General features: G+C 38.3%; 1 protein-coding gene across 1 annotated transcript in view; it reads left to right on the forward strand.

Annotated features, from left to right (window-relative positions):
- The window catches only part of CDH13 (cadherin 13), a 531145-nt gene that overhangs the window by 198611 nt on the left and 306928 nt on the right, over nt 1–25606 (forward strand). The window contains exon 4 of the mRNA XM_009332307.1: nt 8159–8275. Coding sequence (XP_009330582.1) covers nt 8159–8275 — 117 coding nt within the window. The remainder of the gene's footprint in view (nt 1–8158; nt 8276–25606) is intronic.

Raw genomic sequence — 25606 nt, forward strand, 5'->3', positions numbered from 1 at the left:
GAAACCTCAGGCCAAAGGCTGAATGCCTCATTTCCCCCCCTGAGAATTTTATGGGATGGGAAAATGTTTTCCTGGACAGTCAGGATTAGAGATATACTGTGAGAGAAGGAAGAGATAATGTTTGAAGTGTGTATCTGTCCAACATGACATGAATTAATTATCATTTTAAATAAAGACCTGCTTTTATTTAAAGTGAGAAACAATGGCCTGGAAGCTTCTGAACCCATGGGTCTGCTGGTAGCTTAACAAGGAGCTTCTCTTTCTGGTGTCCTGCTTCTTGAATTGCTGCTTACACCATGCACACTGAGTTTAAAATGCCACTGTTGTGATTTGACAGAATTTATACATTCTTTGAATTGGCTTGGATGGCTGTGCATTGGGAAAATGGCAGGGGAGGGGAGAACAGGGTCCTGGATGTGTTATGGTGGTATTTTTCCAGCTCTAGGCTGATCTATGGCATATACAAATCTATTTGCTGCAGTACTTCATGCATGTCATGTCAGCTTCCAATGAGGAAGTCAGGGCTTAAAAAATGGCATTATGAGGAATTGCTGTTACTTTTCTTGTCTTGAATGGGTTGAAGGATCTGTACCAGAAGTGTTCCCAAATCTACCAGGATTTCAGAAATTTTAACACTGGCTGTACTTTTGGTGGGGGAATGGAACTGGTTGTCTGATAAAGATGGGTGATAGGGAAGCTTTGGAGTTGTAATGCCAAGACAGATGTTGCTCAAAAACCCCCTAAGAATAGGAAAAAAAAAAAGGTATTTCTGGAAACAAAACCTGCAAATTTGAGATTACTGCAGTTTGGGTAGAGTTGTATCATCAGTGTTCAAGAGAAACAAATTCAAAATGAATGTTAAGGAATGAATGTTTTCCAAAGAAAAACAAGACTTGCAGACTTACACTGAGACCTGGAGCAAGAGAAAGTGAGGTGTTATTTGGGAATGCAGGAGGTGCACGGGAAGAACAGAAGGATCGTGCAGAGTTTAGAAAAGAATAGCAAGGTAAATAATCAATGTTTGGAATTAGATGAGGGGTTGTTTTGTTGAAGGAACGGAGATGATGAAGAAATTGAGGAATAACAAGGAATATGTGGCAATAGAGCTTTAAAAAAATTGTTGGAGAGCAGGACTGAGAAGGTTTTAATTGTAATCACAGCTTGGAGCCTTGTAGGGGGTAGGAAAAAGTGTTTTATGCATCCATTCAGACATGGAACTGGGACCGCAGCCACTAGATCTATTAAACAGTATACATTACTTGAACATACAGTATTATTGCTTTAGGGTATCATGAAATTGCTTTTGTGCAGCACTGTTACAATGCAATGAATTCCATAGCACTTGAGCAGTCCAGAACATGGGTATAAAATGTGTTAGTTTTATACTTTTTTTAGTTAGTTACTTATAGCTGGCTGCCCTGCAGCAAGACATAGAAAGCTGTTCTTCCAAGGTAGGATGACTTCTGCTATGAATAGGATTTATTTTACATAAGAAATAAATTTTCTTTATTAAAAATTGTTCTTATAATCCCAGAGGTGAAACATGGGAACAGCTTGTTCATGGCTGCTTGTGTTATTCCGTGTTTGGAGTTGTCAATTGTCTGCTATTGATCCACAGATTTTGTGGCTTTATATAGGTTACTGCCCCACCAAAAGGGTTCATCTTTGATTCATTTATCATGCCCTAGAATTGAGAGGTGTGTTCTATGTGTTCTTTCTCATTTTCACTCCAGAAATCAGGGTGTTTTCAACATGTGTGAAGCTTGCTTGGGGGTTAAAGGGAAGCTCTCACATTTTGAGTTCCTCCCATGTAAGTGAAGAAAGGAGTCCAATGAGTTAATTCAGTAGGAACATTGAGTAAGAAGTTAAGGCTTTGTCTCCATGCTGTGCAATGAATTTTCCATGTGGCTTTGGTTAAGTCTCAAAAGGATCAGATTTGTGAAAGGTTTTAATTGCTTCAGAACTCCACTATGTGTCTAGTACTATTTTCAATAGCAGTTTGGTATCTAACCCAATGGGAGATGTTTTCATTAAAAGAAAAAACAAAGCCAAAAAAACCCTGTTTTCACGGTAAATTTTTATTACCGGACACTTTTCTTAAGGCTGGTATGCCTTGGCAATTGTATCAGCGAGTGCTTTCCTTATTTACACTACATTTGCTTAAGGTGCTGATGTTTTTGGGACATCTTTAACAATTGTGAATTTTTTCTGGCATGCTGTAAAAGCAGTCTGATTTTGTTTGCTTTGCAACCAGTGTAAGCACAGTAGAGATGGGGAAAAGGGTATTTTTAATGGTGATAAGTGATGTGTTGTTAGTGTATCCTGGTGAAGACAGAGGCATAAGGTCAGCTGCTGTCTTTTTCCTTAAGCCCATATTTGCAATGCTGTCTGACAGATGCAGTCAGTCAGAGCATATTTGGTTGGTTGTGTATAAGGGATACCTCATTATATTTAATGAGCAGTGTGGAACCAATACAAGATTTCCTGAAAGAGGGGGTGATTCACATATGGTTCAAAATGAAAATAACACTCACTAAATGATGACAAGAAAAGTCTGAAATGTTAATTTAAAAAAAGAAAAGGCACTTGGCTGTCATTCCTGTATTATTCTCAGAACAGGTAACTCCCATGGTTAATGTGTACAAAAGGAAAGTTAATGGCATTTAGTCCATTATCATCTTAGAAAAACTTTTCCCTGACACAGAATAAGGCAGGTGTGAAGATAAATGAAACTTATACTTGAATAGAAACAGGACTTTTCCATCACAAAAGATACTGCAGAGGTTCGGGGCAATAATGGAATGTATCATTTCACAAAGCAAAAGTTCAGATTTGTCTCCACGATGGTTGACATTGTCACATATGCATTACAGAAATACTTTGGAATAAATTAGCATTAAAATAGTTATGATTTACACATGGCTGAATTAAATTTTTCCTAATAGTTTCTTGACTACTCTAAAGATAAAAGGAACCTCCATCCTATAAAAATACATGTAGCACAGCTAGCTGAATGGCACAGTAGCAAAGCTGTAGTCTGAGATTACCAAGTGTCTATGAAGTTAATGGGTATATCAGTTAGGCAGTGTAAGGATCTGCCTCTCTATTTATGTAACAATTATAATAATAGAAACGCCCAGCATAATTACATCAAGATCCACCAGCAATTTCCACTACCCAGATGTTATATCTGACCATGCTGCACAAGCCTGGAAGCTTATGTGCTCTGACATACCTGATTCCCCTTAGCATGCTAGATTTTAGGCGGGTTTGTTCTTCTAAAGTATACAATGTGATTTTTAGGGTGACATTAACAGGCATTGAGGACAGACTACTTTTGAGCAGATGTTTGTGTGTATGCCATTGACCTTTACAATTACGAACTTTATTCATTGAGTTAATTATTTGTTTAAACAGTTGTTCTTTAACTTACAAGTTCCAGCACATTTTGTAGATTTTCATATTATTAACAACATGAGAAAATATTTTTCTGTTTTGGCACATGTTTTAGAAATCATTAACTATTAATACTGCTGATAATAAAAATATCCTGATGATAGAAATAACATACATAAAGCAACTAAGTATTACAGCACAATTGTGACATTTTAGCTGCAAATTATATAAAAATTATTTTTTCTTAAGTTGATCTGCATGCAGTTTTAGTTTTTCAGTCTTATGTAGTGATGTTATTTTGTAGGAAGATTGATATACCACTGAATACCACATCCCACTTGCTATTTCAGAGGAATTTTGCTTGCAACAAGCATCCAATTAATTTTGTTTATTTTTTTGTGTTTGGGACTGACCCCATTTTATGCCATCAAGCTTAGTATATAAAAACAACTAAATGGCAAGAAACTCAACCACTTTTCTGGTCACCATAGTGGATTACAGATTGCCACTCCAGTGATGTTTCCAACCCTTATTGTGACAAATCGATATCAGTATTCAGCCACCTTATTCCCGTGACAAGTTCTAATGAAATTTTCTTTGCCAAGAGTAATGGTGCCTGCTACTGGAGAGTGACTAGGCCATTCATTCAAATATTCAAGTACTGCAATGCTCCCAAGAACCCCTGGTAAAAAGAAAGAAAAACAAAACAGAGTGGAGAGTTGTCAAGGGATCTAGGGAAGTTGCAACTTGCGTAGCATCATAGTTTGGGCAGACTGGCATCTTTCAATAAAAGCCTAACCTAAATGCTGGAAAAATGGGGAGGCTTTGTTTGTTGTTTGCTTAATGTGAATAGGGAATCAAGTTTTGTTGCCAGTGAAACAGCATATTGGGTGCTCAACTATTGCTGTACTGATTCCATGTCTAGAAAGGGAATTTAATGAAGTCAAAAATAGGATGTAAAAGCTGGTTATGAAATGGTGGACAGTGAAATGATAGTTGGATGCTGATCAGATAATCCACTGTTCGTGAAAATAGCGGGTGAAAGATAGTGATCACAGGTGTGATATTGCAGTTAAATACTAAAAATAAAGAACCTGGTAGGATTTATCTCTTACTATTTTGGTTTAAAAAAAAAATCAATCGGAAAACCAGAATTTTTATTTTTGGTGCACTTTTCTTAGGAAGGTATATATTTATTATAACTTTTTATTTTGCTTGTCGATGGATGTTTCTGGACACACATACCTTGGGTTTCTGTTTGTTGTACAAAGCAGCAGATGTGGGAGAAGTAGATGGTAATCATGGCCGTTGGCTCTCTGGGTGCTGGTTAAACACCACCGATCTGAGACGTGCCATTCTAGGCTCTCCAGACTGCCAGCTCCAGACTCCTGTCACATAAATACTTGTCTGGAGTCATGGTTGCTACAAAGGCATGGTAGGTACTATAGTCTTTGATCAGCTGGTTCCAACAAAGATGACGGAAAACTCCTTTGTGGGTTTCACTTGTGTCAAGGGGCAAAAGAATCCTGTTATAATGCTAGCCTGATATTGTATGAAAATTTGAAGCAAAATTACCAACTCTATCTGGAGTAATTTCATATCCCTTGTGAGTTGCTTCTTTGAGAAATTAAATAGGTGAATTCAATAGAAATTATTATATATGCAATATATCCACCCATGAATGGGAATCTTTTCAGTGTTTTGACTGTTGAATCAGGTGCAAAGTGCACATGTAATTTCAGATCCTTTGGCTTCTGTCTTATATACTGGTCAAGGATCAAACCATCAGTTGTAACCGCTTGGCATTAAACAAAATGTTCTTTGTTTTTCCCTGTTCTTTACAAATGGGGAAATCGTTATGATAACCACAAACAGCACTGAATTATTAAACCTGTTGGTGAAGTACTCTTGACCTTTTCTTCCTTTCTGTTTACCTGCACTCCATAGCAATGCTTTTGGCTACTCATTTAATCAGTCATGTTGCCGTTAGACACCAGGGATGATGAGAGAGAGAGAAATCATCATGAAGAAATCAGTATTTAAAAACCAGCAGTGAGATTTGAAGAATAAACAGTGTGAAACATAGAGAAGTGCTTACATTTCTGTGCCCAATCTGCTGAAGCTTTCTTCTCCATGCAACAGACCAATTGCGTTTAAAAACAAATGAACAAATAATACTGTTTCTCCTTTTTTGTTCCAAAGTCCTGCTCAGAAATCTGGACTTGAAGGCCTTAAGTCTTACCACCTTTCTGCTTTCCTTTAGAACTTCGCTGCTTTGTCTTAACGACTGCAGTGTTGACTCATTGAATATAATTTGTCTTTTTCTTCCATTTGTGGATCTTCTGGGAAAGCGTAAAGATAACCTGTCATGAGAAAGTGATGAATTAATTGCTTATGGGTCTATGACTACCAAAATTGGGAGATCTAGGTATTGAACAATCTGAAAATTGCTTTTACTCCTCAAACTAGCATAGAAAGAAACATGTAACATTCAAGGTCAGGTTGGACGGGGCTCTAAGCAACCTGATCTAGTTGAAGTTGTCCTATTGCTCGTTGCAGGGGGGTTGGACTAGATGACCTTTAAAGGTCCCTTCCAACCCAAACTATTCTATGTTTCTGTTATACAAAGAGATGTAAATCTGAATAAATGTCTTGCTCATTTCCAAAGAGCATGCATCTAGGAGTTGCTCCTTACATTTTCATGAGCTGAAGGGTAACCATGAAGGTAGGAGTTAGCACGAGTGAAAACTGTGATCAGTTGAGCACTTCTGCTGTTGAGCTAAAGAACTGATATTTCCTTTCAGACATACTGGTAGTCACTTTTACTCTCCTTAGAAACGTCACAGACACATGCCAGCCAAACTGCTGTGTTTACAGTGTAAGTGATTTTGAAAGCTTACTGCTCTGTGCATTTGCCTTTGGACAGAATTCAGCTCTTTCCTCTTTATTTGATACTTCAAATGTTTTTATCTTGAACTTTCTCATGAATTTTTATTAGTGAAAATTCTTTTGGGAGAGGAATTGAAAGACAAAAATAGGGACCCAAGTGGCCTGCAGACTGAAAGATTAGAGAGAAGTGGCAAAGCCTTTGGGAGAGATGGGAACTCTGTGTCAGGGTGAGCCTCAAAAAGTTATGAAAATTGGTAAAATTGTGAGAAGCGACTCTCTGCATGGTTTCCACTGCTCTTTGACTTTATTACGTCTAAAGCCAACTGTTGAAGTCTTGAGTTTCCCTTGCTGCTGTTTGTCGTCAAATTTGAAAAGTGATGCTAAAGCTAGTGGAGTACAGCAGTGTTTTGGTGATGATAGACTCATTAGAAGGGAGGCACCTATACAGATGGCAGCAGGAGCAGCCTGTGGAGTTCTCGACTGATGGATGTCCAGATTGTGCCACCAAGAAAACTCATTCAGCTTTGCAGTTTTATAAAAATAGAGCCTAGGGATGGAGCTCTCCTTATATAATAAAGTAGCAGCTATTAAAACAACAACATGTATTCCAGAACTGACTGAGAAACTTAGGTTTCTGGAGTTTCTGCATTAAGAAAGCAGAGAAAAGTGTTATCTGTAGGATTTATGTGTAGGATGTAATTACCTTATTGGAATTAGACATTTAATTCAACCTATGATTTCTTTTGTAAAACTGTCACGACAACTGGGATGAATAGTAGTGATCTAACTCTTTTCCAGTTTTACGATTCCCAACACAGTACAAATTTGTGCGTTGCTTTTTTTTGTTTGTTTGTGGGCTGTGGTTTGTCGTCTTCTCCCCCCCCCCCCCCCCAAAAAAAAAAAAGAGGGGGCCTGGGTCACGGGGAGAGGCTGGTTTTGACCTTGGTAGTAACTGTGCTTGGAGAAGAGAGTTGCAGAGACTGTAGGAGGAAGCAAAAGGAAAGGGGTGGTCTCTGGGAGACTGCAGCTCATGCAGAGAGAGCACTGAGAGGATCAGAGAGCAGAAGGGGAGAGAAGGCAAAGGTGTGACGGACAGAGTTTTCTAGGGGCCAGAGGCCACTGTGAAGAGATTGTTGTAGCTCATAAAGTGCTGAATTGCCTGAAGCTCAGCTGGAACTAAATACTCCAGAAAATGCAGCAGGAAAAGGAAGGCTTATGTATAAACCACTTCTATGTTTGTTCTTTCTGATATAGTAGCATTAAGTTTTCTCTAAGAAAAAAAAACCCAACCCAAAATACCCAACACAAAAAACCCCTACTAGCTGATATTCTAAGTTACACCTGGGTTTTGGTGTCTATTTTTATTTTTAAGTTACAAGCTTTTGGTGTTTATTGAGAGTTCATTAGCTGGGGACAGTCTCAGCAAATTCACCTGTAAGTTCTGTTTGATTAAAAGCCTGGACTGAGAAGCAACCGAGTATAGATGTGACTTGAGATGTGAAAATTATGTCAGACATTTAAAGTGTGGCTTCTTACAGGTGTCATGCAAGTATTTGAGGTAAGCCACACCTCATTTAAGATTTATGATTTAAGCAGTCATCAGGTTAGCATGGTAGACACACTTGCTTAGGTTTAGAACCAGTCTACAGGAATACAAAATGAATATGGCCTGTCCACTGTCACTGTAATAAGTGGGGAAACCTGACAGATTTAAATAAATAGTTTGATACGTTATCACTGATTGCTGGAAAACATATAATGCAAAACCTATAATATGGTAGTTCATGTTAATTTTGCTTAAAGATGCAGGGAATGGAAGTAACAACTGAATATTATTTTGAAAGTCTTTGTAATTGGTCTTTTTCTTTTTTAGGAAATCTTTAAGATAGAAGGCAACCTTGGAATTCCACGACAAAAAAGGGCTATTTTGGCAACTCCAATATTAATTCCTGAAAATCAAAGACCACCATTCCCCAGATCTGTTGGCAAGGTAAGTCAACAAAGAACTGGATCAAATTTTGATATTAAGTAATTGATCTATTTCTCTTAAAATTTTGGAATGCCTGTCATGTTCGTAGTAATGTCCCAGACAAAATTAAGAAACATAAAACTGAAGAGAAGATTGTTGTGCTGTCTACATTGTGTAGACAGATGAAAATGGCTTTGTATTCCTGGCAGACTTTAACAGCATACATTCTGGTAAAAAGCATTAATCGGAGACATATGTTTTCATGCAGCTGCTATCTTCAGTAGATAGTACCTTCATAAGGCATTACATGTAAAACCATCTTTTGTTCATTCCTTAGTTAATTTCCAGTGTCCAAAGACAAAATAAGTCTTTGCAGGTGTTTTCATTTTTATTTTTTGTTGTTTACAAATGTCTGACCAAAAAGTGTAAAGTTTTTCTTGTATCTGCAGGCAACCAGACAGATGAGAGTTCTAAAAGACACTTGTCCAGAACTTTAGATATGCAGCTTGTATATACAGAATCATTAAAAGTGAAATACCAATAATTGTTCAAATGGCCATTTAGGCATCAGAAGTTGTAATTAAATGAATATATTTTGCATGTTGGCAGTTTTGAAACAGGGACTGCTAGGCGTTGCTCTGACTTTAGTAGGTGTGTTAATGACATGATGGCCTGTACAGCTGTGGAGTCTATTCCTAATTCCCACTGATATGATTGCTGGAGCTAAATGCACAGCTCGAGGGCAGAATTTTACTCTACAATCGATGTGTAATTTAGCCAGCTGGCACCTAATAAGTTACTTTAATAATTAGGAAACGTTGTTTTCCTATCAGTAAAAAGAAAGAATAATCTATGAAGATTTAATTTTCTCCCCTTTCCCCATCAATAATTCATATTGATCTCATAAATTTACGTGAGTTTTTCTATCTTCCTGAAGTATTTTTTAATGTGTCCTAAATTTTCTAAAGCTATTTATGAACTTTTCCCTCCACATTTCAGTGTTTGAGAATTAACGATCAATAACTAAAGTAAATATTGTTGGTTAATATGTTAGTGATAAATAGTTAATTTTTAAGACTTCTGTTGTGCAATTTTAAAGCAGTGAGAGAATTAAAAAGGTTACTTAGACACAGATCTATAGTCTGTCTTCTTTGTGTTATTATTTCTTACTGCCACCTTCCACCTCTACTGCTCATGAACACTGAATTTTTAGATCTGAGGTAGTCTGAGTTGCTCTCTAGAGGTGCCTTCATTAAGTATTTTTATTGAGAGTTTAGAATACTAGTCCTGGTAACTAAGGCTCCTTAAGCAGAATGAGATGAATCGGGTCCTATTTGTACTTAAACGTTTTCCTAGCGTGTTGTCATCTTGATTTGTTATTGTTCCTGAAATGCTAGTCAGGGATCACAAGTGCATTAGATGATGTACAAACACAAAAGTGTAAAAGCATCTGGCAGTCTGTTTTTCAAAGGCCCTAAGATACTTATCCTCAACTAATGTTTAAATTATAGGAACTGCAAATGATCAGCACCTTGAATTACTTGGAGGTGTCATCAGTTTTAAAAGTCTCTAAATACAATTTTTTTTCAGTATATTTCTAATTTAGGTATCTAGACATGAGTATTTTGGCTATTGCAAGTAGTAACATAGAGTGTATATATGTCAAGTGAGACAAAAATTTTAGAGATATTTAAAATAATGGAATGAAATATTCTAGGTCAACTGCAGTAATTTGCAACTGAATGCTTAACAAAGCATAAACAAAAAGGTTTGGAGCCTCAGACGTACTGATGGTAGGGAAAAGAGTCTATTGTTCCCTAACTAAAAAAATGAGTAGGGGTTAATGCTGAAAATAAAAGCAATTCTTTTAGGTCTTTTTGACATATCACAGATCTTCATAAGATAGGTCATGAAGTCTTCAGAAATAGAATAGTCTGTACTAATCTAGGGAGCCTTAGACACCCAATTCACGTACTTGTTTCAGATCCTGCACAAACTGTAGAAAAAGTTGATCATCTGTCTCATTTAATTTTAGATGTTTATTGTGAACTGTATGTGGCTCCATGAATTTGCAAAAATTCATTTAGTTGCCCACTTCTGTGAGGCATAAGAAACACATTCATTTCCTCTGCTGCAATATTCTGGGGTTTATCTTCAGAAGCCTCAGCAGGGCACTACATGGACTGATGAATTACAGCATCTGATGTGTATGAATTTCTCTTGAACTTAAACTTTGTCATCTCTGGTCTGTTGTAATCACTATGAAGGGACATTGCAGATGTATTTAGTAGCTGTGGTTTCTATAGTGTTTTGGGGAAGAGAGAAAACATACAGAGAATGGATAATTTGCATGTTAGAATAGAATTTTAAAAGTGAGAAGGAAGAAGAAAGGAAAGCAGATTCTGGATCAAGCTTTTGTCGTGTAACTGCCAGCAGTCAGGGCTGAGGACTCGTGTAGGTTTGCTGTGATGGGAACAGCAGAGTTTGTCTCATACCGCAGGGGCTCACAAGGGCTCACCCTGTCTGCCCCCCAACACTGTGAGCGGTGTCCTTCTGAGCTCCTCTGTAGTGGGTGTTCCCGGTCAAATCTCTGTGAGATTGCACAGTGGGGCAGTTTATATTTTATTCAGACATAGCAATAAACATAGCAATAAAATCATTTAGGAACAAGGAATTCCAATACAATAAGGGGGGGGGGGGGGGGGATAACCACACATTTTCCTGTGTGAAAAAGAATTCCAACTTTTGTTTTGCTTTCATCTTTGTTACTGCAATGTTACATTTTCTTCTCATCAGGAATGTGAAGCTTTCCTGACTGAATGAAATATAGGGTAGCGATAATTTCAGCTATGACTAGTTCTGGTTGATACCATCATGTGGTCTGGTTTGGAGGTCCACATAAAAGTTAGGTTTCCAGTTGCACCCTGAGTATGTTATTTTCCCTTTCTTTCATCTGCTTTAGCAAATTACGAATGTAGATTATTCATCTGTCCTGACTGCATCTTGCTTTCCAACCCATGCTATGTTGCCTGGAAATGCACAAGGTTGTTTGGAAGTGATTGCAGCAGCCACCAACAGTTGAACTGCTTATTAGCACTTAGTTGGGAGCAGGGCAGATGTGCAAAAATAGGAGAGCGGGGGAGAACAATTAATGACATTTTATTTCACCATTAGGAAACAATAGCATAAACAAAAAAACATGGGGATTTTAGAGGACTTTATTCATTAAGGTTTGGTAATAGAAGTCAGGAAGGTGATATTGCACTGGACAAGTGGAAAAAATTGGTTTGTTTTAATTAATAACAAATATTCAAATTAGTTTTTATCTTAACAAGGAAATACATGTGTAGAGGCTGTTCTCTGTGCTGTTACTGGCTTTCCAGCATACTCATTTAGGAATGAGATTATTACCTTGCCATTTGCACATCCTTCATTAAGGTATCTCTTAATTAAATAACTATCATAGGCGTGCTGTGCTTGTAGGTAGAGGAATCTCACCTTTTAGCAGAATTTAAGCTTTTGCATATTATCCTTCATTCCTGAGGGAAACTAGTAAGATTAAAATATTTTAATACAGTCTTGGTAATATGGGCCTTTGTGACCAGATGGCCCAAGCTACAACTGTTGACTGTTATTGATGTGTTTTGTTTAGCTCTTGCTGATATAGCACAGGGATATGATATTCAATTTTTAGTCTCTCTCCATATGTTACTTTTCCAGTTTATTTGTCCATATCAAGTCAAATGAAGTACAAAACAGTGGGATGCAGGATTACCTTGTAATTATGGTGATAGGTTATTCGCCACTAAGGTATGGAAATGTTTTCTAAGACTAACTTGAGTGGTGGTTCTACACATCTATTGGATGACAGTCTCCAGACACACTTTAACTGTGGTGATGAACTGCATGATGGTACTTTTTGAAGTTTAATCCTTACACTAATGCAGAGCTCAAAGTGTAGGAAGGTAATTGTGGAGATGGTCAACAAGTTCCAGCTCTTCTTCCATACATTAGGAGAGGACATCTGCAAGGTGAGAGTGTTTTAATATAGGCTGAAAGGATTTGCTGTGGATCTTATTGATGGACATATGATTAATCCATGGTTCTATTCTTTAATTAAAAGGAATTGTCCTTCATAAGAATGAATATTTTAATTGTTCACACATAAGAACTGGAAACCACGAGTGGCCTGGTAAAAATTGGCAGGACTTTTTATGCTCAGAGAAGTCCAGAAGACACAGAGAGGTACACAGGAGACTTTGCAGGAAACTGCTGAATGAAGAAAAAGCAAAACCTTATTTTTTTGCCAGTAAGAGAATTTGTTTCTTTGTTACTTGGCTGTTTTGTCCTTTTGGAAGGAGGGTGTTTGTTCAGATATTTTGCATTAGATAGTGTATATATATACTCCCTGCCTTTGATCTGGGCTGATGAACAGTTAGCTGCCAAATGACAATTAGATGGCAGGACTGACCTAAACAAAAGCTCAAGAGAAAAAGTGGTGCAGGCTAGCAAACAGGATAGAAATCGTTAAGATCTATGAGGAGGTGTGGTAGGTTTTTTTTTCCTCTTCTGAGCTGTGAATTTAAGGCAAAGAGAAAACACAGCTTGTCTGTTAATGCAGCCACAGAAAAAAACTGAAGAGGGGAGGAAACTGAAGATAACTGGATGGAAAAGCTGTTGGAAGCTTATTATTTTTGAGTGGCTATATGATTGAGGCTATTTATAGATGATAAATTATATGCTTCACAGAAGAGAAGTGTTAAGTACTAAAGATGCAGCTGGAAAAAATGCCAAATTTCAGGCAAAAGTTTGAAAAGAAGGTGATAGAAGTGTAAAGAGAGATGAACATGATCCACCGTCCTTTGAAGAGAACCTAGAGAAAAGGATTGTATATTAGAGGAGGAGATGTGAAAGGCAAGAGAAGAACAAGAACAACGGTGAAACAAAAGCTGAATTAAGAAGTGCATTTGTTCTACTGGAAAATTAGGCAGAAAATGAAGGGATGAGGAGAGAGAGTCCGAAAAGAAATGGAGGAGGGAAAGCACCTATGTAGGATGGGTGTCCAAGTCTGGAAGATAATGGTGTGCACTGACAGAGAACAGGATGATGTGCGGAACAGAGGAGATATACCTAAAAGCCTTTCCAACACCAAGAGAGAGATCTGTGTGACTCCTTACCAACTTCTCGGTTGGTAAAAGTCTGAATCTCAGTTCTTGGTCTGAATCTTCATGTCAGTTACTAAAAATAATGCAAAAGCAAGAGAATGTGTTTCTTACTGTGGAACTAGAAGTGGGTCTGAGGTCTACAGGAAAAATCCATTGGATTTTTTTTAAATTATTTTTTAATATCCATTTGTTTATTTTCAAATCATCACCACATCAGATGTAATGATCAGGCTGTGCCAAAGCGTATGCTCAGAAAAGGGTAGGTGGTCATCAGCAAGAATTCTGACTTGTCCAGAAGGCAAGAATATTTCAGTGACAGCTGAAAAAGTGGTGCCATCAGGGAGATATTGGAATGATTGGCTCCTGGGAAACATTGCAGGGTGACGACCTTTTTCAGAGAGTAGATGGAATTACTCAGGTACAAGGAGTTCTAGTTTCTTGCATCAAGGTCTGATGGCATATTAGGAGAGCACTCAGCTAAAGTATGCAGAAGTGTGTCTATCATTCTATGTGGTAAAAGGTACATCCACAGATGAGGATCCATAAACAAGCAGCAAAAAAAGAGTGGTAGAAAGATGTACAGAAAGCTGGGCATGGGGGGGGGGGCAGGGAAGGTGTTATTGATGAATAGCACTTAGGCAATAAAGACAGTCTTAATAAATAAGGCTCTTTCTAATCCAGCAAGAAAAAAGATTGGGATTAGAGAAAAATCAAGTTATGGTACTAGTACAGTAAGATTGGGCAGAAATATATACGTCTGAGCTCAATTTGTTCAGCCTAGCACAGTAAGCGTTTTCTGTAAATCCAGACTGAGTGTAATGATTTAGGAGAAAGGAAAATACTGGCATAATAACTAATGGATATAAATTTTGGCAGAAGATTAGAAGAAAAGTTTCTAGTCCCCAGAGAAGAGGAATTAATTTCCAACAGAAGTACTGAGGAGGGAATGCAAAGTTTGATAAATATACGATCACAGCTGCATAATACGGCTGCTTCTGATCGTGAAAGAACAGACACCTAGAGGTTTCCTGCTACTCTAATGTTCTTGAAAATGTGTAATACCCTGCTGAGTTGGACCTGAACGGACCGTTGGAGATGTCAGGGTTTAACATCTGATCAGATTCATGGCTTGCATGAAGGAATGGCAAACTTCTGACCTTCATGGAAAAATACAAACCAACCTCAGCAATGAATGTAATGAAATGAACAGCACTCCATTAAATTAAAGGGCTTTCGATGCAAGTACATGAATTATTAAACTACAGCATATTAATTTTCATTAAAGGATATGTATTTGATGTCCTAACAAACCATTAAGTGAAAACAGCACTTCAAATTTATCTCTTTTTCTGAAAGGTCTTTCTTCAAACTTCCTTTTTTTAAAAAAAAAAATATTGAGAGTCACATAAACAATTCCAACAGAATACATTTGTTCTCTTTAAGCTAACAGAATTTTAATGGAAAGCCTTGTTAAAATACTTATGTTTACTTAAGATCTTTCAGAAGAATCATACTTGAGCAGCAGATGCCTTGGAAAACTGGAAAATAATAAGACTTTACCATTATTTTTCAGGGTTTGGTGGTGTTAATAAGAATAAAAGAATTTTTAAACATTTGAGGAATACTTTCTAATCTGGTTACTATGGTTACAAGTTTGTTGGAGATAAAGCAGTTCTATGGCAACAATGGAATTAAATTTTCTGCCCAATATTGAAATATCCAGTACCTAATTTCCTGCTTCATAATAAATCATGCTAATGACCTTAAGGAGAGCACCAAACAGAAGAGATTTTATGCTTTGAAGCTGTTCAGCAAAGTATACTGCAGTTTAACTGTCACATTGTTTGTGTTAAATTTGATCTCAGAAGTTGATATCTTAAACTGTGTTGCAGATGAAAGTAGAGGGGGGAAGAAAGTCTGTCCCTGCCAGTAAATTACCTATGTAAAGTAACTGAGATGAAATAAAACCCTGGCAACTAATTTTTCATTGGCACACTAATTGAATTTTAGACTCAAGTTTAAGGAAAATGTTTGATTATTTTTAGATGTAACAGCTATTTCATCTAATGAGGGCCGATGTTAGACACCTTTCCATAATGTGGTTTTTTCTTAAATGGTTAATTATAGTCATCTCTGCAAAAACAAACCCAAAGAATCTCCCCAAAACTCCAGGCCTGTTCCAGCTTCCTTGACCCAAGTAAACTCCCAGGTTCATGTTTTAAGAATCACATGTAGGGTGTGATTCTGTACCTGGTCTTACTGAGCATACTGTGAATGGAGAGTGCCATCAACAGCAGCAGCCAGAACGCCCCTTCTAGGGATGCAGAATAATAGTTGTTAAATTGCCATTCCCTAATTCAGTTATCATAGAATACCAGGTTGGAAGTGATCTCAAGGATCATCTAGTCCAACCTTTCTTGGCAAAAGCACGGTCTAGACAAGATGACCCAGCACCCTGTCCAGCTGAATCTCAAAAGTATCCAATGTTGGGGCATCCACCAATTCCCTGGGGAGATTATTGCAATAGCTGATTGTTCTCATTGTGAAAAATTTTCCTCTTGTGTCCAGTTGGAAAATCCCTAGGATTAACTTGTACCCATTACCCCTCATCTTTTTCACGTGACTCCTTGTAAAAAGGGGGTGTCCATCTTCTTTGTAGCCACCTTTTAAATACTGGAACATGGTGGTAAGGTCTCCCCTAAGCCTTCTTTTCTCAAGGCTGAACAGTGGCAGGCTTCCCAGTCCTTTGATCATCTTTGTGGACCTCCTCTGGACCCTCTCCAGCCTCTCCACATCTTTTTTGTATAGCAGGGACCAAAAGTGAACACAGTATTCCAGGTGTGGCCTCACAAGCGCTGGGCAGAGTGGGATAATGACTTCTTTATCTCTGCTGGTGATGCCCTTGTTGATGCAACCCAGCATCCTGCTGGCTTTCTTTGCCACAGCGGCACACTGTTCACTCATATTGAGCTGTTTGTCCACCAGTACGCCCAGGTCCCTTTCCACAGAGCTGCCCCCCAGCAGGGTAGATCCCAGGCTGTGCTGCACTCCTGGATTATGTTTTCCCAGGTGCGCTTGTCCTTGTTGAACTTCATAAGGTTCTTGTTAGCCCACTCTTCCAGCCTATCCAGGTCTTCCTGCAGGGAGGCTCTCCCTTCCAAGGTGTCTGCTTCTCCACTTGGTTTGGTATCATTAGCAAACTTCATCAGGGTACACTTGATCCCATCATCCAGATCACTTATGAAGATATTAAACAACATTGGGCCCAGCTGGGTTCTCCGTGGTTTTCATGAAACTATACTGATTTTTTTTGTTAACTTTCATCTTTACAGTCTTCCAAGATGATTCTGTATCCTGAGTTGACTAATGGAAAGGTTTTTGGTATCCACCTTGACTTTTCTCTGTCTTGGTTTAATTCAGTTGTTGAAATAACTATTCAATCTGTTCAGCTTGAAAAAGATATTTTCTTATTGAATGTATACTTTTGAACAAACCCTTAATCTCTGCATTCTTATTAGGGCCAAATTTTAACCTTAACAAGATGTAGGGCCTGATTCTGTAATCTCAGATTGGTAAAAGAGGACATTTGGATCCAGAATTTCTGTTTGCTTGGTACCTTTAATTTGTAAAATTTCTTCCTACAAATCTACTTAAAGTAACAGTTTCTTTTAAGTAGGATGACAAATGCAACAGACTTATCCAGCGTTACTTAGCAGTGTGCTGTGTTAATATATTACTACAAGAAGATGAGATCTGCAGAATATAGAAATCAGTGGAGAGAACATGACCATAGAGCTTCCTTTAAATCAATTAAGATACTTATTTGATAGCTGTGAATAGATTCATACTGCTTTGAATGTGATCTGTTTGTTATCTGTATACAATCATTTTCCTGTTTCATTCCAAATTATTCCTTTGGTTTCCTATTATGCAAAGTCAGTTGTTAGCAAGTGTATAGTGTAATATAAAGCAATATCCAAATGAATGACATTTTAGGAAGAAAAACAACTTATCCCTGCCAATTTAAAAACTAAATACTGTCATACTGTCAACCTTGGTACTTACATTAATGAAGGACTTTAATAAAGACATTTTGTGGACTGGACTGGCAACAAATTTAATATTACTAGCTGTGGCTTGTTAAAATGGTATTAAGAAAAGATGGTTGACAGAGTATTTTCAAAAGGAAAAATTATATTTATTGTATATGGCTCATCTGTAAGGTGGAGTAAATAGCTGTCACTCCAGGAACGATAGTTATTTTCTTTCTTCTGACTAACTGCTGGATCTCTTTAATGATTACTAACTAATTTTAACCTTTTTGTGTTTTGCTCTTGGTTTTGTCATACATGGGTTATTCTTTTGAAAATTTTCTCTTGCATTTTAGTGTGATGTATAGTAACAAATCAATAGGGTAGGTGAAGAAGTATGATGCTAATATCTGTAATGACAGCTGTGTTTTAATTCAATAAACACTTTTCCTTCTCCTTTCCAAAACATCTGTTGCTTTTTTCCAGCTGTCCTCTAAAGGCAACTTCCTTTTTTTAACTTTCTGGTTAATCACCTTTACCACTTAGTTTGCAACCCTGTTTGTGAAATTCAGAAGTGGACTCAGTCATTTGTAGTCTATAGGGCAGAATCACAGAATGGTTGAGGTTGGAAGGGATCTCTGGAGGTCATCTTGTCCAACCCCACTGTTTAAGCAGGGCCACCTAGAGCCAGTTGACTAGGACTGTGTCCAGATGGCTTTTCAGTATCTGCAAGGTGGGAGACTCCACAGCCTCTCCGGGCAACCTGTGCCAGTGCTCAGTCACCCTCACACTAAAAAAGGGTTTTCTGATGTTCAGATGGAACCTTCCATGTTTGAGTTTGTGTCTATTGCCTCTTGTCCCATCACTGGGCACCACTGAAAACAGCCTAATTCAGTGGTCTTTGCTCCCTCCCTTTGGGTATTTATATACATTCATGAGATCCACCCTGAGCCTTTTCTTCTCTAGGCTAAACAATCCCAGCTCTCTCAGCCTTTCCTCACAGAAGAGATGCTCCAGTCCCTGAATCATCTTGTGGCCCTTCGTTGGGCTCCAGAATGTCCATGCCTCTCTTGTACTGAAGAGCTCAGAACTGGACACAGTACTCCAGGTGTGGCCTCACCAGAACAGAGAAGAGGGGGGAAGGATCACCTCCCTTGACCTGCTGGCAATACTTTGCCTAATGCAGCCCAGGATACCATTAGCCTTCTTTGCAGCAAGGGCACATTGCTGGCTCATGTGCAACCTGGTGTCCACCAGGACCACTAGGTCCTTTTCTGCAGAGCTGCTTTCCAGCTGGGTGGCCCCCAGCATATATTGGTGCATGGGGGGTTGTTCCTTGCCAGGTGCAGGACTTTGTAGTTCCCCTTGTTGAACTTCATGAGGTTCTATGGAGCCCGTTTCTCCATCCCGTCGAGGTCCCTCTGGCAGCATGTACTTTTGAACAAACCCTTAATCTCTGCATTCTTATTAGGGCCAAATTTTAACCTTAACAAGATGTAGGGCCTGATTCTGTAATCTCAGATTGGTAAAAGAGGACATTTGGATCCAGAATTTCTGTTTGCTTGGTACCTTTAATTTGTAAAATTTCTTCCTACAAATCTACTTAAAGTAACAGTTTCTTTTAAGTAGGATGACAAATGCAACAGACTTATCCAGCGTTACTTAGCAGTGTGCTGTGTTAATATATTACTACAAGAAGATGAGATCTGCAGAATATAGAAATCAGTGGAGAGAACATGACCATAGAGCTTCCTTTAAATCAATTAAGATACTTATTTGATAGCTGTGAATAGATTCATACTGCTTTGAATGTGATCTGTTTGTTATCTGTATACAATCATTTTCCTGTTTCATTCCAAATTATTCCTTTGGTTTCCTATTATGCAAAGTCAGTTGTTAGCAAGTGTATAGTGTAATATAAAGCAATATCCAAATGAATGACATTTTAGGAAGAAAAACAACTTATCCCTGCCAATTTAAAAACTAAATACTGTCATACTGTCAACCTTGGTACTTACATTAATGAAGGACTTTAATAAAGACATTTTGTGGACTGGACTGGCAACAAATTTAATATTACTAGCTGTGGCTTGTTAAAATGGTATTAAGAAAAGATGGTTGACAGAGTATTTTCAAAAGGAAAAATTATATTTATTGTATATGGCTCATCTGTAAGGTGGAGTAAATAGCTGTCACTCCAGGAACGATAGTTATTTTCTTTCTTCTGACTAACTGCTGGATCTCTTTAATGATTACTAACTAATTTTAACCTTTTTGTGTTTTGCTCTTGGTTTTGTCATACATGGGTTATTCTTTTGAAAATTTTCTCTTGCATTTTAGTGTGATGTATAGTAACAAATCAATAGGGTAGGTGAAGAAGTATGATGCTAATATCTGTAATGACAGCTGTGTTTTAATTCAATAAACACTTTTCCTTCTCCTTTCCAAAACATCTGTTGCTTTTTTCCAGCTGTCCTCTAAAGGCAACTTCCTTTTTTTAACTTTCTGGTTAATCACCTTTACCACTTAGTTTGCAACCCTGTTTGTGAAATTCAGAAGTGGACTCAGTCATTTGTAGTCTATAGGGCAGAATCACAGAATGGTTGAGGTTGGAAGGGATCTCTGGAGGTCATCTTGTCCAACCCCACTGTTTAAGCAGGGCCACCTAGAGCCAGTTGACTAGGACTGTGTCCAGATGGCTTTTCAGTATCTGCAAGGTGGGAGACTCCACAGCCTCTCCGGGCAACCTGTGCCAGTGCTCAGTCACCCTCACACTAAAAAAGGGTTTTCTGATGTTCAGATGGAACCTTCCATGTTTGAGTTTGTGTCTATTGCCTCTTGTCCCATCACTGGGCACCACTGAAAACAGCCTAATTCAGTGGTCTTTGCTCCCTCCCTTTGGGTATTTATATACATTCATGAGATCCACCCTGAGCCTTTTCTTCTCTAGGCTAAACAATCCCAGCTCTCTCAGCCTTTCCTCACAGAAGAGATGCTCCAGTCCCTGAATCATCTTGTGGCCCTTCGTTGGGCTCCAGAATGTCCATGCCTCTCTTGTACTGAAGAGCTCAGAACTGGACACAGTACTCCAGGTGTGGCCTCACCAGAACAGAGAAGAGGGGGGAAGGATCACCTCCCTTGACCTGCTGGCAATACTTTGCCTAATGCAGCCCAGGATACCATTAGCCTTCTTTGCAGCAAGGGCACATTGCTGGCTCATGTGCAACCTGGTGTCCACCAGGACCACTAGGTCCTTTTCTGCAGAACTGCTTTCCAGCTGGGTGGCCCCCAGCATATATTGGTGCATGGGGGGTTGTTCCTTGCCAGGTGTAGGACTTTGTAGTTCCCCTTGTTGAACTTCATGAGGTTCTATGGAGCCCGTTTCTCCATCCCGTCGAGGTCCCTCTGGCAGCATGACCCTCTGGCGTATCAGCCACTCATCCCAGTTTAATGTCATCTGCTGGTGTATCAGCCACTCCTCCCAGTTTTACGTCATCAGTAAACTTGCTGAGGGTACACTCTGCCTCATCATCCAGATCATTAATGAAGATGTTAAACAGGAGTGGACCCAGTGGACCCCCAGGGTACACTGCTAGTTACTGGCCTCCTACTGGATTTTGTGCCACTGATCACCAATCTCTGGCGTCAGCTCTTCAGCCAGTTTTTAATCTACTTCACTGTCTGCTTATCCAGTCTGTACATGAACAGCTTCTCTATGAGGATCTTATGGGACACAGTGTCAAAGGCCTTACTGAAGTCCAGGTAGACAATATCCACTGCTCTCCCCTCATCTATCAGGCCAGTCATTTCATCATGGAAGTTTATCAAGTTGGTCAAGCATGACTTCCCCTTGGTGAATCCATGCTGATGACTCCTGATGATTTTCTTGTTGTTAATGTGCCTGGAATTGGTTTCCAAGGTTAGCTGCTCCATAACCTTCCCAGGAATTGAGGTGAGGCTGACCGGCCTGTAGTTCCCTGGGTCCTCCTCCTTGCCCTTTTTGAAGATAGGAGTGACATTTGCTTTCCTCCAGTCTTTGGACGCTTCTCCCATTTGTCATGGTCCATCAAAGATTATTGAATGTGGCCTTGCAATGACATCTGCCAGCTCCCTCAGCACTTGTGGGTGTATCCCATCAGGGCTCATGGACTTATGTATGTCCAGTTTACTTAAGTATTTCCTCTTCCATCAAGGGTACATCTTCCTTGCTCTAGATTTTTCCCTCTGGTCTCTGGGTTTCCTGAAAGCCGGTCTTGCTAGTAAAGACTGTGGCAAAGAAGGCATTCAGTACCTCAGCTGTTTCCATGTCCTGTGTAACCCAGTCCCCCAACTCATTGAGCAATGGGTCCACGTTTTCCTTAGTCGTCTTTTTGTTACCTATGTACTTAGGAAAGCCCTTCTTGTCTTTGAGATCCCTAGCCAGAGTCAATTCTATTCGTGCTTTAGCTTTCCTTCTTTCATCCCTGGATGCTCGGACAATGTCTCTGTAGTCCTCCCAGGTTACCCGTCCTAACTTACGCCCTCTGTATGGTTCCTTTTTGTGTTTGAGTTTGGCCAGGAACCCCTTGTTCATCCTTGCAGGCCTGCTGGCATTTTTGTCTGACTTCCTATTCATTGGGATGGAGTGCTCTTGGCTTCAGGAGGTGATCCTTGAATATTAACCAGCTTTCTTGGGCCCCTCTTCCCATGGGACTCAAGGATATCTTTAAAGTGGCAAAAGTCTGCTCTCCTTAAGTCTAGGGTGTAGTGAGCTTGCTTTTTACTTTCCTCCCTCTCCTCAGGATCCTGAACTCCACCATCTCATGGTCACTGCAGCCAAGGCTGCCTTTGACCTTCGTATTCCAAACAAGTCCCTCATTGCTGGCAAGTTTGAGGTCCAGCAGAGCACCTCTTCCTCACTGGCTCCTCTATCACTTGGAAGAGTAAGATATCATCAATGCACTCCAGGAACCTCCTGGATTGCTTATGTCCTGCTGTTTTGTCCTTTCAGCAGGTATTGGGGTGGTTGAAGTCTCCCGTGAGGACCAGGGCCTGCGACCCTGAGGCTGCTTCTATCTGTCTGTAGAGGGCCTCATCCACTTGATGAAATGACTTTAGGTATCTTTGCACCTTTAAGTGTATAATGAGGACATCTTCTTTTTGCCTTACCTTATTTAAAGACAAGCTAATGTCTTTTATCATAGTTAATAACATCATTTTGAAGTAAATGTTGCTCTACTCTATTAATGTATTTTTCTTTCAGGGTCAAATATATAAAAAAAATGAATTATTTCATTGTAATAAATGATCCATTGTTGAACTAAAATTTTCAATTACAAAAATCTCCAATTTTCTTTTTCTTATCTTTTGAAAAGGACATTCTAGTTTGACCACTCTACTTTCTTTAAAATCACTCAAAAAAAGAAAAATCACTTTCTGCCATTGAAACATTGCTTAAGTAAAGGCAAATAAATTCAGATAACTGTACTTTTGGATTAACCTGCTTTCCAATGTTCTGTAATTAAATTAGCAAGACTTGATTTTTGGTTTGGCCATCTTATTCTTTAAATTTTCGAAGGCTGTTTTATGAAGTCATGCCAATTATTGGAATTTATATATTTGGAATTTAAATACATGAATCATGTCCTCCATACTGTATTTATATACACATACATACCTAGAGGTGCGTAACAATAAATGAGTACAGGCTCATACACACATATCCAGACATTCATGTACTCTCTTCTTGATCAATGCTATTGACTTTTTATGAGCTTTTTCTCCCATTTTAATCTATAAGATGCTGCTGTAAGTACATATTGCTTCTATTGGAAAGTCTTCCAATTTCATCTGCTCTTAGGTCAACAAGTATCAGTTGCATTGTTCTTCCATATCTTATTTTCCTGCCATGTTACTATCTGTCTCTTCACCTGTTTTCTGAAGAACAAGTGAACAACATGGAATAAATATTTATACAAATTCTATCTAAGAATTAAAATGTCTGTTAAAATATTTGCACAATTTTGCCAGCACATTATTTTAGCAATTTTATTTAGCTTGAGTTGTGGTTTAAGCTGGGATGTAGCAGTCTTTATAAGCTTGTCCTCATCACTCAGCACTTCTGTGGAGTGGCAGTCTGTTTGTTAAGCACATACTAAAGCATTTTTCTGTATCGTTGTACAATGATGTCTGACCTTAAGCACATCGAAGCTAACAGAAATTCTCCTATCAAAGTGGGAAAGGGTTTTTGGTCAGGCCAACCATCTTGGGAGATTGTAGGGGGACAAAAGGACGCTTGAAGGAAGCATGAACTAAGGTGATCATGTACATATCGGGTTATACTTTATTTCACTAGGTTTATAGGGAAAATTATTAAAGTACATTTGGAAAATAGGATTTTCATCAAGGTTCAAATTTGTCTTATTTTTTCGATACCATAAGTATTTTTGCGCTGCTTCAGAAGTTTTTCTTTCAATTTCTACAACACATGGATGAAACTATTAAGCTTACATTTCCATTGAGCTTGCTGGAGATGGGAATGGACTTTGATAATAGAAATCTGTACAACAATGAAGTCCAGAAATTGAAAGTAGTAGTGATACCTATAATCCAATAACACATCTTAATATATTTTTTACTTATTAGAATTGCAAAAAAAATGAGGAAGTGCAGATGTAGCTGAGTGTGGCTACAACTTGAATTCAGAGGCTATATTAATTTAACAGAAATTCATGTTCAGACCTGATTTACAATATATTACAAGTATTTTCATGAGCAATTGAAGTGATGAAGGATGGTTTCCTACAAATATTCATTTCCTACAACAAACCCAGGTCCTCTTATCTGTGATAACACCTCAAGCACAATGACCCTAAATCATCCCACAGCGCTCTGTGTGTTATTTTTTGCTCTTACCTCCACTGGTGTTATTTTCTACCTTCTGGCATTTCAAACTGGGATAAGAGAGAGCACATCCTGGTGCTGCAGCTAGCCTGACTGGGCAATGAACATACATGTGCAACATGGAAAGTCTTCCTACCTTTCTGTCTCTGCAGGTGTTAGTAAGTCTTTTCACTTTACACGGCTATAATTTTCATGGAACTTTTAGGAACTTTGTATTTTGGATTTTTTTTGGTTGAAACCAAATTTGGTTGAAACTAGGCAATAGGCTTAAAATGAAACCAACAGCATAATCATTTAAATGCTATTTTTTTAGGAGACCAGATTAAAGAAGCAGATGTTCAGCATAACAGCCTTTCCTCAACAGATTCTTTTCTACTTGACAAACAAGCCCTTAAATGTTACTGAAGAAGCTATTGTTCCTCGTAGGGTTGGAATAATGGTTAAATCAGACATATTCAGAGCAATATCTGCAATGGGGAACTTGCTAATTATGTAAGGGAAAAACTATAAGGATCTATATGAATTTTATCACCAATAAAAACTAATGAACAATACAGAGCATGTTGAAATTGTGTAAATAGGAAAACATAATAAATCAACTTCATCCATTGTTACTGTGCTGTTGGGCTTTCTAATCTGAATTTGCTAAGGGTCACTGGAACATGAAAATTAATTTGAATTAATAGAATCTATTATATGTGGATTAATTAAAAAAAAGTCATATAGTACCATTACTGAATTTTATTCATTTATTTTCTTGTGAGAATCTTAGAGTAATTATTATTTAATAAATTATCTCCTTTAAAAAAAAAATGAACACAATCATGATACAGTCAATAATGCTTGGGGAAAAAAGTGTAATTATCTGTTAATGAGAAATCTTAAAAACCAGGCATATTGTTTCCTTTAGGGGATGACTGATTAAGGACACTCTTTGTAAGTAGTAGAAAGTTGATTGTTTTTTATTTTTTTCCAAGATTCCACAAAGATTGGTGATTTCAAACTCTTCAGATAAAAGTTACATGTCGTTCACAGTCACCTGCTATGAGCTCTGAACATGCTAGCTGCTGAATGTATCCTCCAGTTCTTTTTCTCATTTACAAGAAAATAAGCTTTGACCACATTTTGTTATGTTGAAAACTTTCCCTTCCTGAACAGCTTTTTAATTCTGGGAACAAATTAAGTACATCTTCACTGATCATAACTTATGTGTACACATATATGTATATAATTTATAGCAGATGAAGACAGGTGCAATGCATTCTAGTGCAATA

The sequence above is a fragment of the Pygoscelis adeliae genome, unplaced genomic scaffold (assembly GCF_000699105.1).
Source record: "Pygoscelis adeliae isolate BGI_AS28 unplaced genomic scaffold, ASM69910v1 Scaffold18, whole genome shotgun sequence".
Taxonomy (NCBI): Eukaryota; Metazoa; Chordata; class Aves; order Sphenisciformes; family Spheniscidae; genus Pygoscelis; species Pygoscelis adeliae.